This window comes from Tinamus guttatus, unplaced genomic scaffold (genome assembly GCF_059628265.1).
Source record: "Tinamus guttatus ecotype Peru unplaced genomic scaffold, ASM5962826v1 Tinamus_guttatus_pri_ptg000242l, whole genome shotgun sequence".
Classification (NCBI taxonomy): domain Eukaryota; kingdom Metazoa; phylum Chordata; class Aves; order Tinamiformes; family Tinamidae; genus Tinamus; species Tinamus guttatus.
In genome coordinates, this window is record NW_028288776.1 from 1,927,169 (window position 1) to 1,945,356 (window position 18,188).

At 39.9% G+C, this 18,188-nt stretch overlaps 1 protein-coding gene across 1 annotated transcript in view; it reads left to right on the plus strand.

The window, feature by feature from the left end:
* Positions 1 to 17,762, plus strand: part of ZNHIT6 (zinc finger HIT-type containing 6) — a 29,417-nt gene extending 11,655 nt beyond the window's left edge. The window contains exons 9-10 of the mRNA XM_088526015.1: positions 13,092 to 13,216; positions 17,488 to 17,762. Of these exons, the coding sequence (XP_088382141.1) occupies positions 13,092 to 13,216; positions 17,488 to 17,573 (211 nt within the window). The 3' untranslated portion in view covers positions 17,574 to 17,762. The remainder of the gene's footprint in view (positions 1 to 13,091; positions 13,217 to 17,487) is intronic.
* The last annotated feature ends 426 nt before the right edge of the window (positions 17,763 to 18,188 follow it).

Below are 18,188 nucleotides of genomic sequence, written 5' to 3' on the forward strand. Positions count from 1 at the left end.
CGTGTTAAACATTGCAGGATTGTACTGGCCAGCAGAAACGTGGGCGTCCCTTCCTTCTGCAGCTGTGCAAGGTGAAGTGACACCTGGGGACAGTTATCTTTTTAAAATGCTGCAGCAAAATTACTTGCTTCCCAACACACAATCATCGCATCTAAAAATAATGCCTTTTTTTCAGTGATACTAGTTTATCACTCTGGATGCAGGCTTGCAAGTTCCCAGGATTCTGAAGAACAGCTTTATTTCTATAAGAGATAGTAATCTTAAACTTCAAGTTTGACTTAAAAACAAAAAGTTGGTGTTATAATTGCCAATTTGAACACTCCACCCGGTTGTCATTGTTACAGAAAAGGATATGTACTAGCCTTAATATCATGGCTTATTGTGGTTGACCAGTGATTCCTAGTTAGTATTCTTAAAGTACATTCTTTTCTTCAAATGTAAAATTTCTACTTCCCTGAAGCATGGGATATTATTTCTAAGGAAAAAATAATAGATATGTTAAAAGAATTCCTGTTGTAAATGGGTTTCCTATTTGTGTCAGATTTCATTTCATACTAATTGCTTTACAAAAATGTGTGTAATATGCTTCAGAGCAGTTTTGACTTTTTCTTTTCTTTTTGCAATCATTTGAAATATGAGTATAAAATTTGCCTTCAGAGAATTGTCAGCTCTAAACCTTTTGTTTTTGAGCAAAATGTCTGGGCTGATTTCCATTTATTTCAAAATTCTGGCCAAATTCTCCATGCTTAGTAGGGCTGTTTTGCTCCCCACACGCTCATTCCATCCACTAGGTCGTATGTGTGAGAACACAATCTATATCTTAGGACATTTACATGGCCGTCTGTAGTGTTTGGAAGAACCAGACGCATTGATGAATGCTGATATTGTTGGCTACCCTGGAAAGTTCCGTGCACCCAAGTAATGCACTCAAGTAACGGAGCCGTTCTAGAGTCCGGGTTGATGCAATGAGGGCAGGAACAATTTCCTATTTGAATATATCTTAAAGATCAACTTTTTCTCTTCTCACTAGTGTAATAAACTGCACATGAGACTTGGGACAGCAGCCTGCGTGGTGTCTGGGTGGGCCATCTCTTGTGCACATCAGTTTCTTTTGTTATTTAACCCTTTCTTTTTCTGGAATGGGTATAATGCTTCCTTAGTTCACAGATTTGTGGAGAGAGGATTATTTTTATGAAGCTTTTTCCAAGAACTTCAGAAGTTGCACTACATTTAAAGAAAACAAGTATCCTTAAGCTTGAGCCCCATTCTATATTCACAGAATTAGCTGTGTTGATTGATCTGTCTATGCCCTCAATATCCAAGTGATGGGAATCAGTATTTATCTCAGCTAAGGTGAAGCATAAAAAGAAGTGTAGAAAGTTGAAAGTAGAGAAAGTTTTGATTGAAAAATGTGACTCTTCACATGGAATTTCTGCTCCCGTAAGTTAGTGGAGTAACCCCAGCTGTGGCCGTGTGGATAGGTCAAGGAAGCGGCACGCTGAACGAAAATTCCTCTCCACAAAGGAAAAGCCCGGTTTGTTTGAGGCAACTGTGCCCCTGTGTCAGCAGGAAAGCATCTCTGTCAACAGAAGCTGCCTCGGTGCCAGCAGCCCCCGCCGGGGCATTTGTGCTGCCGGGCTGGTCGTGACGAAGGCTCTGCGCAGGGAGCTGGGTTTTTGCTGTGGTTGCATTGCAGTCAAGTAGGAGAAAGCTTGTCTCCATTTCTTTGCATTTTGGCCTCTCCCAGTTGCAGTCCCTGCTCTTGGCCACCTCATTCTACCAGACTTTTAGATTTACTATTCCTGCAATCTGGCAAAATCCTCTTTTGCCACTTTGTGGGCAGCTTGGTATTGCCTACCAATACACATAAGGCTACGGTGCTTTTCTACTGTCCAGAGCCTTGGCTGGGCCTGCCACAAAAATTACTTCTCCAGCAGTGCTAGACACTAGGAAGAATTTAAAGATGTAAGTAGTTGAATCAGATGTTGTTTTAGGCTTAGCAGGACCTTTTGAGAAAAATACTTTTCATAGTTACAATTACATATTACTGAGGCTGTGTGGTGCTGTTCCAGCTAACCTCTAAGCAGGATTATTATGGGTTATAAAATGTTAGGCTTCTAGTTTCAAGATAACCATTTTACAGAGGGATTTTAGTATTTCCTGCAAATGTTTATAAACTGGGAGCTCGTGGCTTAGTTTTGGCTGTTTTCTATGTTTCACAGCAAACAACCATTTTCGTCTGAAGGTCTTTTGCAGAATGCCTTAAATTTTATTTAGTTGTTTTGTTTTGTTTTGATTTTTTCCTTCTCCAAAAATTTAGTTTAACCATCTAATACACATTTCTGCTTCTTCATTGGAGTTCTGCAGATCCCTAAAAAGCAGCTGGATAAATCCGTTATCCAATGTGTAGATCCAACGGATATTGCATGGACACAGTGGAGAGCTGCTAAGCAGTGTGGTGCTTGCTTGCTTCGTGCTAATTGCCTTTCATGATCAGTGGTGACATTTCTTAGAGAAAACTTTCTCCTCTGTAGTAAGCTCGTATTTCTATTTCCTTGATCCTTATCCTGATCTATCTCCTGTCTTGGCTAAAGCTGGCAGGTCAGGATTGCTTGCAGAATGAGTAGGTAGCGCTCCACAGTTATTTGGAATGACCATGATGGAGGAACCCAAAGCACAATCTCTGCTAATGTCAACTCCACCCTGGCCATCACCTAATATTTTGTGTCACAACTGTTAGACTGTTTGACAGTCTTCTCACTTAACTGTCCTTTGCTTTATTAGGAATTTTAGGAAGGAGGCTTTAAAAACACAAATGTTGCACAACTTTCTTCTCTCTTTAAAACCTCGGTTTGGAAAGAATCTGCATTTGAATGGATTGTTATAATAGTTTTCCGTTTGGTGGTGCTCGTCTCTCTCACCTGTTATGCAATATTCGGTTGATGTCCATTCTCTCCTCAACTGAAACCATTCCAAGAAAGGTTTAACTGCTGCCTCTTGGATGATTTTTGCAGTCTACATTCTTTTACAGAGTAGTCTTTTCTTTCTTCAGAATAAATTAATGTCCTTACTGTCTTCAGTCCTTTATTTGGGATGCCTTCAAAGTGACTTCATATGGTAAGAGTATTGCTTTTTCCACTAAGGAAAGGAAAGATGCAATTGCCAAATTATACAATCTGGTTTGAGAAGTACACCTTCTCGTTTTCCTGAGAATTACCTTATTAGGCTTTGTTTAAAAAAAAAAAAAAAAAAAAGAATTCTAAGAACAGACTCTTGATATTTGTTGTAGTTAAATTAATGGATAGAGTTTTTCATATTGATGGAATAGTTACTAGCTCATTCTTATCATATAAGGTGATCCTATTTTTAAAGAAGGAATAATAGCAACAAAATATTTTCACAGTAAGCTTTTTTTTTAAAAAAAAAAAAACCCTAAAAGATAATTAAGTAAATCATAACGAAATTAAACCACACAACTGAAAGATCTGTTTTACTACATTTAGTAACACGGTGTATGAAGCCAGTTTAGATAGTTGCCCATCTTTGACCGAGCTTCTTTAGTTAAAGGGAATTAAAAAGTGGAGCTATCTTAAATATTGATATTAGGTCTTTTTTTACACGCTTATTTTTTTTTCCCTTTGGCTCTTAGTGTATGTTCAGTGACATGGGAACATTGTTTCAGAATAAGTTGTTACAAAGTGCTCTTGGAGCTTTGAAGATATCAGTAGGCTCTGATTGAATGTTTAGGTACTTGGAAAATTTGTTGGTCTTAAAAGCCTGGAAAGGGCACTGCAGTCAGCGAGCCCTCTCCTTCAAGGCACCTACAACACCAGGCTGTGTCCTGTAGTTTTGCTGAGGCCAAACCCTTCAGCAATGTTGACCATATAGATTGAGTTGCAGCATGGGTGTTTATATTGGTGGTGCTGGTGCAGTTCATGCTTCAGTTACTGAGAAAGCCAAAAATATGAAAACAGTTGCAACATCAAAGGACTTCTTGCTCTCTGCGGTGACGTTGGCTAATACATGTGAGAACACTGGTTTGTTTGCCACAGGAATTAGTTTGTTTGCCACTTAATTCTTGTGGGCCACAGGAAGAAAATCTGCTAAGCAAGTATCCGAGGTCCTTCTCTATTAAATGCCACTGCTTTATGGTGATGAACACTTATTTTGCTCTAACTGATCCAATGCAGTTGCTTCCCAGAATGCTGGATGATGTTAGTAATTTTGGAGCGCTTCCCTGTCTCCAGATCAGCTGGCACAAATGTGAGTTATTTCCTTGGATGACTGGGTTCTATGCTAAAAGAGAATTTTCTTTTGTAGCCTATTGTTTTTAAATATCCAAGGGATAGATCACATTAGTAGGTCACAGTAGTCATAGTAATAGATTTGGGAGGATGAAGTAAGTTCTTGATTTGCTTTGGTGTGTGTAAATATGCCAACAGACTTTCATAAAATTTTCTTGGAATTCACAGAGTAATAAATGGGACGAAGTCCTTTTAAATGTAGTGTTAGTGGATTATTTATTTTCCTGTTATTTAAAAATGGCCATTAGGTAGCTGACGTTTTGTCAGTGGTTTTCAGATTATCAAACGTTTTTATATTTAAGTACATTGCGAATAGCCTCAAATGCTGATAGTGTTAATGTTTTCCTTAGAGTCTGTCTCGGTTTCCCCTATCAGCTTCTTAGGGCACTTCCTTCCACGTTATCACTTGTGAATTACGTCATGCAAGTCCAGTAGAGCTTATGGTTTTTGCTTTATACTTCTCACATAAAATTCAGTTGCTTTAAAAATCACTGCTGTTAGTGTGATGCATAGTTTAGTTCATTTTTATCATTTCAGAAATACTAGTTTTTGTTTTTATTATTATAAATTCAGGCTTTTCCTACTTAATACTTAAGTTTTCTTGTATTTCAGCCTTCACAGGTTGGTTTCACTGGCCATTTCAGTGTTATTTTCGCTTTCTCTTCCTTTCTTTAAACATTGGTCCCTGTGTGCAAAAGCATGGAGAACAACAGATTCCAAGATATGCGACTTTTACTGTAAAAGTAGTCAATTTTCTTTCCCATCTACGTAGATTTTCATTTGAAATCACGTATTACGCAACACAGATGGAAAGCAGAAATCTAGTCATTGCTGACTATAAAATGTATGATCTGAATCTTTAATATGCATAGCTAAATGTTTATGGTGTCTTATTAGAATTACTTGACCTTTGAGATTTTAGGGATAATTTGAAACAAAACAGAATTGGTCCACACCACTATCTTGAGCAATCATTCATTTCTTCTTTTCCTGAAAAGGATTCCTTTATGAACCAGTATGCGCCTGTTTTTTAAAATAACAACCCGGCGTTTTGTAACCCATGCTGAATTCTTTTGGATGAACTAGTTTATAATTAATGGTATTGCATTAGAACTTGTGGAGAGTCCCAGCTAGAGTGTCTAAGATTTTGAGCCATCTGTTGCACAAAGATTTATTTGAAATTGCAGTCTCCTCTCCAAAATCCTGCAGTCCGCATTACAGCAAGTTTGATCCAGACCACTTAGAGAGGAGGAATGTGTGAGTAAGGAAGGAGGTAAAGGATGAGATAACAGTAGAAGTGTTAGTGTTGGCTTCAGCCAGAGGTTTGTCCTCTGCCCAGCTCTTCATCTGGTGGTGTGATGTAAACATGCAGGCAGCTTCAAAACCCTTCAGACCTTTCACATTTACAAAGGAGATGGACAGACCCCGGATTCTAAAAATATGAGGAAAACCCTGCACTGTGACCTCTTTTCTGCCACCTAATAGGGCTTGTGGTATGAGGGCACTGTAGCCAGCCTATGCATAGGTGGTTCTTCTCTGTAGCCCCGGGAAAGTGCATCTAGGATTGCAGTTTCCAGAGCAGATGTTGCAGCTTGCTTCAGGCCAACACCCCTCCTGGCATGCAGGCAGGAACTCACCCATATAAATGTGCAGCATGTGCACACTATAGAAAAAAGTCTTTTTGGAAGCCCATGTACTGCATAGCATGCACATGTGAGGCATGCTTAAAGGCAAAAAGGCAGTCCATGAGGTTCATGAGAAGATTTTAGACGAAAAGAAAAAACCCTGTTGAATAATCTGTTAAATATGTTGCCCCTGGGAGAGAGGCAGCAGCTAAAAATGGGTTGCAGACCAGAGGTTGAAACCCTTTGTCTGGCTGTGGTCCTTCTCTAGTTGAGATGTGATGAGGACTTTAACAAGCATCCATATGGATGCAGTTTAATTAAATATTCTCCCGAAGGAGGGATAGGGTTTGCCTTGGAAAGAATGCGACACCAACTTAGAGCTAGTTCCTGAGCTAGTAAGGTCAGAATGAGCTTTTCTCAGTTTGGGGAGGCCAGGCAGCATCGGGGGCTGGAGTCAAAGGCCTTTAGAAGCAGAGGCAAATGCGTTTGGGAGGAGCTGAGGTGGCTTGGAAACTGCAGCACCGTGAAGAATGCCAGGTTAGCCATCATGTTTTATCAAAGGCAATGTGAAGGGGAACATTTTTATGTTCCAGTGAGAAAGGCAAGAACCTGTTATTTCCTTCTGGCGGTGCCAAAGGGGAATCCCTCTGTTCTTCTCTTTCCTGACAGAAATGAGCTAGGACTGATTATTTTGACCCCGCCAAGGAGGGAATTGACCTTCCTGCTTGTTTTGCCAAGAAAATAGCTTGTTTTCTTCATTCCGTAACTTTTTGTTTTTACTGTAAACCATTAATAACCCCTTAATGGAAAGTTTCCAGCACTGAGATTCTCGTGCAGGTAAGTATAAACTTGCACATAAATGCGGATTTCCTGACTTGGTAGAGTTTGTCATTACACCCTTTGGTGTGCTTTGGTTAACCCCGCCACACACACACACCTTCAAGATTATTTACAGAAATGTCTCAAGATATATCTCATGAGACTGTGTAACACATGAGCTGTAGACCTGTGACATTCAGTTTTTCTCTTCTCTCATCATGCCAGTAGTTTATTACTGATAAATTTACAGGCAATGATTTCCCTGCATTTTGGGGGAACCAAGCACCCACAGCTTTTATTGTGCTAATAATGCCACTAATACTGCTGCAGTTTTTGAAAATTAAAGAATTCATCTTCACTAGTCAACCCGCTCTCTTTCTAGTAACATTTTCTTTGTGAAAGTTCATATTCCCTCTAGGCCTTTTGCCTGTCATTAACTCATTACGATGTTTTGTTTATCATTCGTGGAGTAGCCTCATATGATTTTGGTATAAATTTTTTGGCTACACTATGCAACTTTTTTTTTTCATTTATTATTTAACCTTAACTGTCAGCAGTTTATGGAGCTGCTTGGCAAATTCGTGTTTGTATAAAACACCACTGCCAGGATGTACTTGGATTATAGTGTTCTTACTTGCTGCTGGATTGTATAATTCCTTCTCATGTCTTATAGACGTGGGGAAGATATATATTTTCTTAAAATTTAGTGACCCTTTACTTCTGTGTTCTTTGAAGAAAATTTTACTGAATCAAACCAAATGGTATTTGCTAATTTCACATTTTTCTTCTAGTCTTGGTTTGTCCTGCTTTGTCCTATAAGGAAAAGCTCCGTGTCTTGTCCTTCAGTTAGTCTTTAGATCATTTTAATACATCCTGAATCCTTTTACCACTTCACTCCTAAAGCTCTGTCTAATGAATTGTTGCAGCAGATCCCTTATCTGCTTTGTATTTTTTGCCATCAACCGATTTATTTTTCCGTGATTGCCTTAAACAACTGTTACGGCGTTTTTGTCTTTGACTAATTTCCTCATTCTCAAGAGGTTTAAACAAGGGCAGCCTTTGTGCTTCTAGGGTGACATATTTTTATTTTTCATATCTTTTTTTCATTAACTGTTTTGGTTTTTTTTATGTGATAGAAGTGAACAACCTGCTAAATGCTTCCAGTCAAATATTATTGTGCCTAATAACTTAGGTGACAGTTAGTGTTCCTGCTGTCTTCACCTGGTTATTATTTTGCTCTTCCCAGGATGTCTTAACTCAAAAAGTTTAGTTTTCCTAATGTTATTTTGTAATTGATTCTCAGCAGGACTTGTGGGCCAAATAAGATAGTAAGATAAGAGAATTTTGTTTTTTTAATGAACACTTCTTCTCATGCTGTAATGAAGGTGTTGATGAAGACAAGGATCTGATTGAAAAGGGATTTTTCAAGAAGCTGCTCTGTATTGGCATAGGCCAAACTGTGCAATTTTTGACAGTATGGAAGAAGTCAGTGGGTGTTTGATGCTGCAAGCTCGGAGCGTTTGAGTCCAGGAGAGTCACCGTGGAGTATAAAGAGGAGCTACCAGGTTATAAAAATGCTTATGAATCGCACTCTAATTCTTTTCAGATTAGAATGCTAATTTGAACTTAGTTGATCCCCCTCTTTCTTTCCTTAAAAGAATATTCAACCAAATTAGAGACTTTCTGACTGTTGAACAGTTGTTAAGGATTGCACTGAAAAGGAAATTTTATGGCAAATAATTACCACCCTCTCCCCCTCCTTTTTTTGCTCATTTTATAATTCTCCCATATATGGACTAACAAAATTCACTGTTCCAAATTTTTTAAAAAGTCAAAAAATGTTGAACAGAAGAATTATGCATCATGATGTATGTGCAATACATACTGTTCATTTTCTGAAATATAATTTTCATGTGTAATTCAAAAGTGCATTTCACTACTTCCATGTTCACCAAATCATAACCACACGAAGAGATTATTCACCACTTAGGAATGAAAGTCCATCTGTTAGTTATTATCCTTGCTGTGCTACAGCATTTCAGCATGGAAGAGACTGCAAACGTTGTATCCCATCTTTTGCTCTCTTCTAGGCAAACTGAGATACCTAGAAAAGGCTACCCTCCTTTGCTGGAAAAATAAAACAATCCTTTTTCTTCCTATAAGTTACTGGGAGTTTGGTAATGAATTTTTAGCGTTAGGCCTGAAATAGATTCCTGAAGTCCTATGTTCTATTTTATCTGAATTATGCCCAAAAATACCTTAATGTTTCCCTTTGGTTCTAGGAAGAAAAAAAAAAAATCTTTGTTTTAAAATATGAAAAAGAGCTGTCACTGGAAATTTTTGAACATTATTATACAAACATATGCATTTTAATAATACATGCAGTGACTTAGATGATTAAAACTTGTTTGCTTTCTTTTCAGTGACTAAAAGATCAAACTGAAGATATATAACATGTTTGCAATTTATCTTTAATTCCAGATTGCAAGGGTTTTTTTTTACTATTAAAATCATAGTTCCTGTAGATGACATGCAGGAAAACCTGCTCTTAGCAGGGAATTTCCTGCTGTCTGAATTCATGGAGACAAGTTACGCCACCAAGATGATAGCCATAGGCTCCATTTGGGGAGCTTGTTGTCATGCGGTGACCTAATATAGCATTCCTGTCTGTGGGAGACAGATTAGCAGGCTGAAATTTTGAATTCCTGGAAGGTAATGGAATAACTATAGATACTGAACCTATCCTTTGCTCAAATGCTTTCAAAAATGCAGAGACAAATCCAGCATTTTGTAGAAGGTAAAGAGGTGATTGGTAGCAAATATGTATTTGTAAAAGATTATATAGAAAACATGTGGGATTGCTGAATCTTGTTAAAATTTCTCAATTGTCACAATTTTGCTAGGTTTTTAAACTGCCTGCTGGCAGTCAGAATTCTGCTTGATTTTTGTCCTTTAAAAAGCAGTTATTGTTATTTCACCCCAGCCGAAATCAAAAGCTGTTGCCTGCCAAGATTGTCTCTTTGTGGTCCTTATAAATGGAATCTTCTGACTAAGACAAGATCCAGGCCCTATTTTTCTGGGACATTGCTTGGGGGGAGAAATTAATCGGGGAGGTATTTTAAAGGCGGTGTAGAAAGGGAGGCTGAGGGAAGGTATGGAAGGGACTGAGAAAATATGTGGGAAGTAGCAGGGCAGGCAGGCCATTGCAGGGAAGGGACAAGGAAAAGTCCTGCTGACCGTGGTGGTTGGGAAGCCATTGGAAGCAAGATGGGGAGAAAGTGCTTTAGGTACCAGAATGTGAATACTTTAATTATGAGTTATTTTAGAAAAAGGCTGGGGCAGAGTGCATGTGTTACTTGTTTCTTTGCAGATTCGCAGTCCAGGAATGTGCTATATCACATGTATCTGGGCTGCAAGGTGCCTGTCCTGGCCAACACGCGTGGTCAGTGACAGGCAGCTGTGGGAGGGTTGAAGGAACGTGTGGTCTTGGGCAGTAAGGGAGAAGTTTTGGGACTGTGGTCCGCTCATTTCAGGGGCCCAAACCAGTCTGATCTCTGAATCCATTTTATCTTAAAGGGCCGAAGAAGCTTGTCTGTTTTAAGTGGGTGCTTGTGACAGGTGCTGGGGTGCAGGCGGGTCACAGAGCGGAAGGACAGACTCGTGTTGGTTGTCACTCGTTCCTAACTGACCCCTGGGGCAGGACTGTGCACCCAAGGAAAGGCCTGGGCAGGGCTGCAGCCCCACATGGGCTCTTGCTGAGCAGCCTGGCAGCGCTGCAGGGCCAGCAGGTGAAACTGGTGGTAGAAGAACATCTCCTCGTGGTGTGGTACTGCTTCCCCACCCTGGGGGCGCCTGCCTGCCGCGAGGCCCCTTCCCTGCCGGCGCTCGCGCTTGGCGCTCGTGCTCTGGAGCAGGACCTGCGGCGTCTCCAGCCCCCGCCGTTACTCAGACCATCGTCGTGCGTGGTCAGTTCAGGCAGTCAGGAGGCTCGTAAAAATCTATTTCGTGTCATTTTTCAGATTCGTTCTCTTCAGCTTTTCTCCAAAATGGCAAGAAGCTTTCATAAGTGAAAAATGAACTTGGGTGTGAAATGAGGGTTCTGGAAAAGCCTTGCGGGCCAGTCATCTTCTGGCCAGAGGCCCGTGCTGTTAGCTTCCCGCTATAGGACTTTGATCTACTTCTGGGAGAAAAGCTGGAAGGTTTTATCAGGACGAGACCTTTTGGAGAGAGTCTGAAAAACTGAGCCTTCTTCAGGAGCCATCCTATATCTGTGCTTGGATTTGAGGGACAACTTTTGGTTTTCCATTGAGATCTTTTAAGGATGTGTAGTCAAGGAAGAGGGTGGCAGGTGGATTAGCAGAAAACCTTGAGTTGCACTTCCATATGACGTGGAGGGTATGGATAGAGTAGGCAATAACAGGGAAGTTTAAAGGAGAAGGATTAAGCTTCATTGTTGTATTCTCCCTGAAGTTTATAGCCCAGATTATGCACTAAAACTTTGGATGTTTCCTCTGTCACTGTCAACCAATAAAATATACTTAAAAACCAGAAAAGATAAAGCTGTGACTCGGTGATCTAACATGTCAGTAATTTACTATCATAAAATAGTTTTAGTTCAAATGTTTTATCTTATGCCAAGCTGGACGCTAAAGATGTTTTGTCTAAAACATGAGATAATGGAAAGTGTATTGTGGCATGTGAATTACTTTAGCCTCTTGGTGGTAAATGTTTGCTTAACCAGAAAAGAATGTGTCGAGGCCTTTGCCAAAGGAAAGGTATTGCCATACTTTGCATTTAGAGTACTGTAAATAAAGCAGTAAATATGTTTCTGCTCATGTGTGTTAATCTGCAATTTATGAATGCATTCATTCAATAAGAAATGTAATATACTGTTATCCCTTTTAAAGGGTTTCAGTAAGAACAGGTCATAATTACTTTGGGTTGAGAGAAACATGAAACCAAATATTTTCATGATGATTAAAGTTTGAATATGAGAGTGAAATAGTTTTTGCTCAAACTAAATTTTCCTTAAATCCCAAGAACTCCAATCTTATTTTACCTTCAATATTCTTCTTGTCCACTAATTCCTCTCATGTACTGTAATTAATTACACATTCCTGTAAATCATAAAGTAAGTAATTTCCTTCACCCGCCCAGGGTATTTTTGACCAAAGAAAGCCCAGCTGCATAACATGCAAATGCCCAGAGAAGGAAGAGCAGCTATGGGAAATACTTCAATTATTACCCGGAGTGTGTTTTATTTTTGAACTTCATGTGCTTATAACTCAATGCAGTAGTTGAGTAATTTAATAATCCTGATTACAGAAAGAATCACATAACTGAGATGGCAGTATAATAATATCAGAGCATTTTTTGGATGCTGGAAGTATATCAAGTGAAAGCAATAGGGTCCTCTTTTACAGGGCATCGAAAGGAAGGATCCTTTCTCCAAAAGCCTACCCCCAGGATTTTGAGTAGGGAGTTGGGAGAGAGCATTATGTTATAGGATATAATTGTGGAGAATATGCTCGGTTTGGTTTTTATTGCTGTGGCATAATTTGTTACATAACTGGCTTCACCCTCTGGGGTGGAGAGGAGCCCTTATATGGGAAAGCGCTGCTCATCCAAGTCCAGGGCCTCCTGTAGTACACACAAATATGTGGGGTTTTCTACAGAGAATTGTTTGCAGATGATGCTGGGAGCAGAGATTTGCTTAGGCATAAACAGGAATCTCGTACCATCTTTTAGAAACGACTGCCTTAATGGGGATGAGAGTTCTATCCAGGCCATTACTCCTGCGCAAACAGTGCTCTAAGTGTTTCTAGTATGTTTGTTTTGATAGTCATTTAGCTATGCTTTTAATTTTGACTTTTCAATAAATCATTGATAATTCATAAGCAAACATGATAAACTAAGATAACATGGCAAACCTTGTAAATTGAACCCATAGTATTAAAGCTCTTAAGTGCGAGAAACTACAAACACGTGTATTAGTATATACTCAGGGTGACTGGTTGGAAAAAACAAGTAGAACTTTGAGTCTTACATGCCTTTAGAATCCAATTTTCATAAATAGAAAAAAGAAAACCCAACTATATAACATCTAAATGATCAGAGAAGGAGGAGGCCCTATGGAAAATATGGAAATGTATAGGCATTTTGATATCCATATCTGATTTTGGTAAAAATATCCATTACGAACTCTTTAAATCTTTCAGTCCACAGGAAAATGGGAATTTCATTCTCTTTCTCATATTCCTAGGCTCAAAAGTTGAGGGTTAAAAAAGTCTTTTTGTCCTTGGTAGTATTAAAATCTAAAATATTATTTCCTGTTATTTTTAAGGTACCATGAACTGGATGCCAGTAAAAGCCTGCTAGACAATTTGAAAGACAAAGTAATAATTGAGTACCCAACTCTATTTGTGGTCTTGAAAACACTGAAGAATGACATGGTGGTTCTTGGCCAAGGTAAGCATATATTTATTTCCTGTTATGCTATACTTAGATATTTTAGTTGAATAAACAATAATTAAGGATACACCCATTATTAATGCGGGGAATGTACAGTGTGTCTTGTATTTTCCTCTGAATATAAAAGATCACTGTAAAAACACTGTTATGAATGCTCTGTCTTAAATCAACTGGTTGATGGCTTTTGAACACAAGCTGTATTGTATGTGTTTGTCCCAAATTTGTTAAGAGGTGATTGGTCCATTTTTGTATAGTTTCAGCCATCACAGTAAAATACCTCTTGATATTGTGCTAAATCCTGAATAAAGTTTGACAGAGCTGGTCATTTCAGAAAAGTCAAGCTGTCTGGGGAAGGTCACTTATAATAAGCCTCCTGATCATAAAAGGGAATGATTTTCCATGATTTCTAGCAGAACTCTTAGCATTGGACAAGTGGTTTTGAATACACGCCAGCCATTAGGAACCATAGTGGTGAAGGGGCTTGATAGTTGGGTTAAAAGCAGTACCTGGTCTTTGAAAAGTACTCTATGGTGAGAAAAAGTCGCAGTGAGTCTTGTAGGAATTTGATTTATATTTTATTTTTGGAGTTCATTTCCATCCTTTTCCCCATCTTAAAGGCTTCGTGTCCCAGCTTAGCATTTCACAGCTGCTGCTAGAAGGAGCGGTTTAACTAGTCGTTGTAGTTGTTCATCCCATCATTTCCAGGGATGGGCAAGTCTGATTCTTAAACACTTCTGGGAAGATTTGAGCAATTTTTTCAGTGGAAATTTTCCTTACAAAAACTGAATCATGGCCCTCTATTTAGTTAATCTGAAAAATATGATCCTCAGAATACTGTACCACTGCTATATTCACACAAGGCATGCACATAGATTTACTGGAGAACAAGGATACTAGATACCTTCAATTTATCCATTATTTGCTCCTAACTGGTGTGCCTTTCCCTTGTGGCTTACGTGCCGGAAGGGAATTGCAATTGATTGACTCATAAACTCGATCTGAACAGGGTGACTGTCACTAATGTCGTCTGAGCTGGCAGGGCCGTTGTCCTTTTAGGGGTAGAGATTCAGCTAGGTGTTGACTGAACGCCTCTGTTTTGTATTTCTGCTCCGGCCGTGCCAAGCGGGTCCCAGGAGGAGGCAGGGCAGGAATGTGAGGAGGGGAGCTCCTCGTGGCCACCACTGCCAGCAGCTCCAGCAGAGCAGGGCCGTGCTGGCCTTGAGGGCAGCAGCGCCTTCCTCCGCAGCCGGATCAGCAGCCATCCCTGGAGCTGCTATTCGGGGAACGCTGGCAGCTATTGCGGGTTCAGAGGCCCATTCATTTTCTGGATTTTTTTTTTTTTTGCAGCTGTTTCTATCCCATAACAATCAAGAGCATAGTTCCTTGTTGAGGGGTATGGAATATAGTGTAGCGAAAGATTATAATTAGGGAAGAAAAATAGTTATGATTAAAGCTGTGAAAATCATGTTATTTTTGTGCATCTTTTGAGTTGACGTATTAGCATTTGCTTCAGCCTTGAATTTGGTTTGCATTCTTTTTCTTGGAGCCTTTTCTGTTAGCATGGATGTAAGCCTGCTGCAGTAACTGAGGAGAGGAAAGAGAAATACCCTCATTTAGAGAGGGAGGGTGAAACCTGCTTAAAATTAGAGTATCTTTTAAAGATCTGTATCCAGTCATTTATTGGTTGGGTGCAAAGTGAAGAAAACATTTAAACTGAAAGAAAACATTTAAAATAGTTTCACTTGCAATTATGTATACAAATAGCTGGAGACATTGTGTTTATAGCGGATATTGTGTTTATTTAAATATTTACAGCATATTTAAATGCAAAATGGGAATACTTATGTAGTAGAGAAGATTAACAAGGTTAGTCTTACACAGTAAGTATTGATTCAGCCAGACCTCCTGCTGTCCAAAGTGCTCTTTTGTGCCTGTTCACACTACAACATTCATTTATGCCCTTGTGAAGGGATGAAATACTTTGTTCAATGTTCAGCATTAAAATCTGCCCCTTCCTTCCTTCGTTAATATTTTCTATAAGGTAGTTTTCTAAAACTTCACTGAGTGGCTACGCTGTCACTCAGAGACAGCAATTTTGGAAGTAAAATTGAGGAAGGAAAAAAACAGCTTCTCTTGAGTATCGCCCCTGGAATAAAGGAGAAAGAGCAATATTTGGTTAGCTGCTTCGTGAGCTGTTTCATTGTCACTTGCTGAGGCTCTCCAGGGAGAAGTATGTTGTCACCAGAGAGGTTGGTGAGCCCACCTCCACCTCCCAGGCACTGCCTTTTCTGCCCCAGCACCTTGTGTTTTTGCCATCCAGGCTCTTCGCCAGCTCTACCCATCCTGTGCTTCCTCCTAAGCCATCCTGCTCCGGGGCAGGGGGACCCTCTGCCAATATTGCACTTCCTTTCCCTTCCTTCCTTCCTGGCACACGCCAGGAGGGCTTTGGGTGCTCAGGCAAGTGCAGCCTGTACCCAGGCCAGAGCATGCATAGCGCAGACAAAAACTAGTGTTAACTGCTAAAATGCTGTTTCTTTACGCAGTGATCTCAGATCTACCTCTTCCCCAGGAAGGAGCTCGCTAATGTGAGGCTAGTTTTTGTAGCACCAGCAGCTTGGGAAGGATGACCATTACTCCTGTATTTCAAGTTATTGCCCCCGAAGGTGAAGGGGAGCTCGAGCTGGGCCCCATCGAAGAGGCTGTGCTAGAACTTAGGGAAGACAAGGCCTCCTTCTCCTGTCCTTGTCCTCAGAAATGGCTGAAGCATCTTGACTGAAACATTCAACAGAAAAATCTCTGATTGAGGAAAATAGCTGGCACTGAAGAATTGAACTCAGTGTTTAAATTTTATGTGAGGAGTAAACTGCAGACATTTCTATGATGTCAAACCCATGAAAAATACTCTTTTTGAGAGAGGACAATCTGTAATTCCTGTTAAATAAAACTTACTATAGTAGACTAAACTAAAGCTAAAATTTGTCTGTTGAGCTTCTCTGTGAATCAGAAGATAACCAGATTCTTTTATGTGATGTCTCTATGCTTGACTTGCTGAAAGCAAAAACTACAGGTGCTCCGCTTTCAGCATGCGAGGTCAGTCATGGCTGAAGTCAGTAGGGGATTATAGAAGTTTTTACAAGATTTAGGGACCAAAATAATCCTCACTCCATGCATTACTCGGTACATATCTGGCCTATATAGATGTTAATTGATTATACACTGGATTTAATGTAGACAAAATGTGACCTCAGATGTTTCTGGGTGAAATGCTTCTATTTTCTTGCACAAATTCCATTGCAACTGTACAGGTGCACACCGTGTCCCATGTACTACGCACGTTTGCCAGCTGTAGGAGTTATCTGGACAAGACAGTAGCAGTACCTCATAGCTCCCATTGGGTAGTGTTTCCTGAGTGAGGCATCTGGCACTAAATGCTCAAAACCTTCTTTAAGTCCAGAGGCACATCAAACTTCAGAATAGCAGTGCGAGCAGCACGGGCCTGCTTTGCTGGAGGTTATTTCTGTATCGCTCGTGTGCGATGCCACCGAGCAGTGGCATGTGGGTGACCTCACCACAAGGTGACGGCTCGGTGCGTGTTGGGGCAGGAGTCACAGGCTGTGAGGCTGAAGGCTGCTTTGGGAAATGAGCACCGCACAACATGATATCAAGGGAACACAACAGACTGTTCTGAAGCCCAGGTTATTGGGAAGCTTTAACCTCATCAGCCTTAGGTCATGGATTCATGCAGCTTAACACCAGCTTTGGGATGCTGGAACATGTTAAAGGAGCACATGTCTGCCTCATCTTGGTTTTCATTTCTATTTAGTAGTTTTCAGTGGTTCCCTGTCTTAAGCAAAATGCTAACAAGACTGCAAATTATTTATAATTCACTCCAGTTGTAATATATGCATGTGGCAACCTGAAAATGACGTTTCAAAACAAACCAAGGCACCCGTCTGAAATTCTGAGGGGATGAAGAGGAAGATTTTTGTATGGGATAAATATCCTGCTTGACTGAAAGACCAAGATTTAAAAAATAAATCCCAAACATAGTCTTGCTTTCCTCTACAGCTGCAAGATCCTACACAGGGCTGCATCCTGTGTTACGAAACGGTTCATGTCTTATGAAATGGTTATCCTCAAGGAAGCTGAGATTACAGCAAGAAGATAGGGAATGCTGCTTCCCTTTCATGAGCAAAGCAGAAAGAGGGGAAACAACAGTGTTGTAACTAATTGCTTGTTTGTGTTTTGTTTGTCTCCTACACCCTCAGATGACAGTGGATCTGCTGAGGACTCGAGCAGTGAAAGTTCATCCCTTTCATCTGAGGAAGAAGGGGAAATTCGGGAGAGTTCATGACAATTCTTTGAGAGAAGAGGGTGGGATGTGCCTTTCATATTCTTTTATTTAATTGCATTTTTTATATAACTGAGTTCTTTGAGGTTCAGTTTGGAATGCTTTACTAAAAAGAGCACTTCCAAATTGCCTGTTCAATTCTGGATTTTGTAACTCATATTTAGATGTGTAAATAAAGAGATGGCGATTGTTGGTTCTAGTAAATCTGATATTCTTATTGCATTGCACAGTTCAGTTTTGTCCATATATCTTTTAAGATAAAATCAGGGTAAGCCAAATTTAAGCTTCCAGGTGAGCTTCAACAATGTATTTTTCCCTTTCTCCTAAAATGTTTCTGTTTTATTACCAAATATTCAAATTCAGATAAATATTTGTATTGACATGTGGATTGGTCAGTCATAATCTTAGATTTCTTTTAAAATCCTGTGTTTTCTTAGGCAAATTTTCTTTTAGGGTGCTTATGCTGAACTGCTGCAGATGGCCTTGCTTTCCTGTCGTGACATTTTGGGTGCTTGGGGCAGTGCTGTTTCTTCCTGCTGGGTTGCATCCTGCTTGCTGTGTTAAGCACGGGCCTGCATCTAGTCATTTTGCTGGCTGGCATCTGCTGCACGTTTAGTC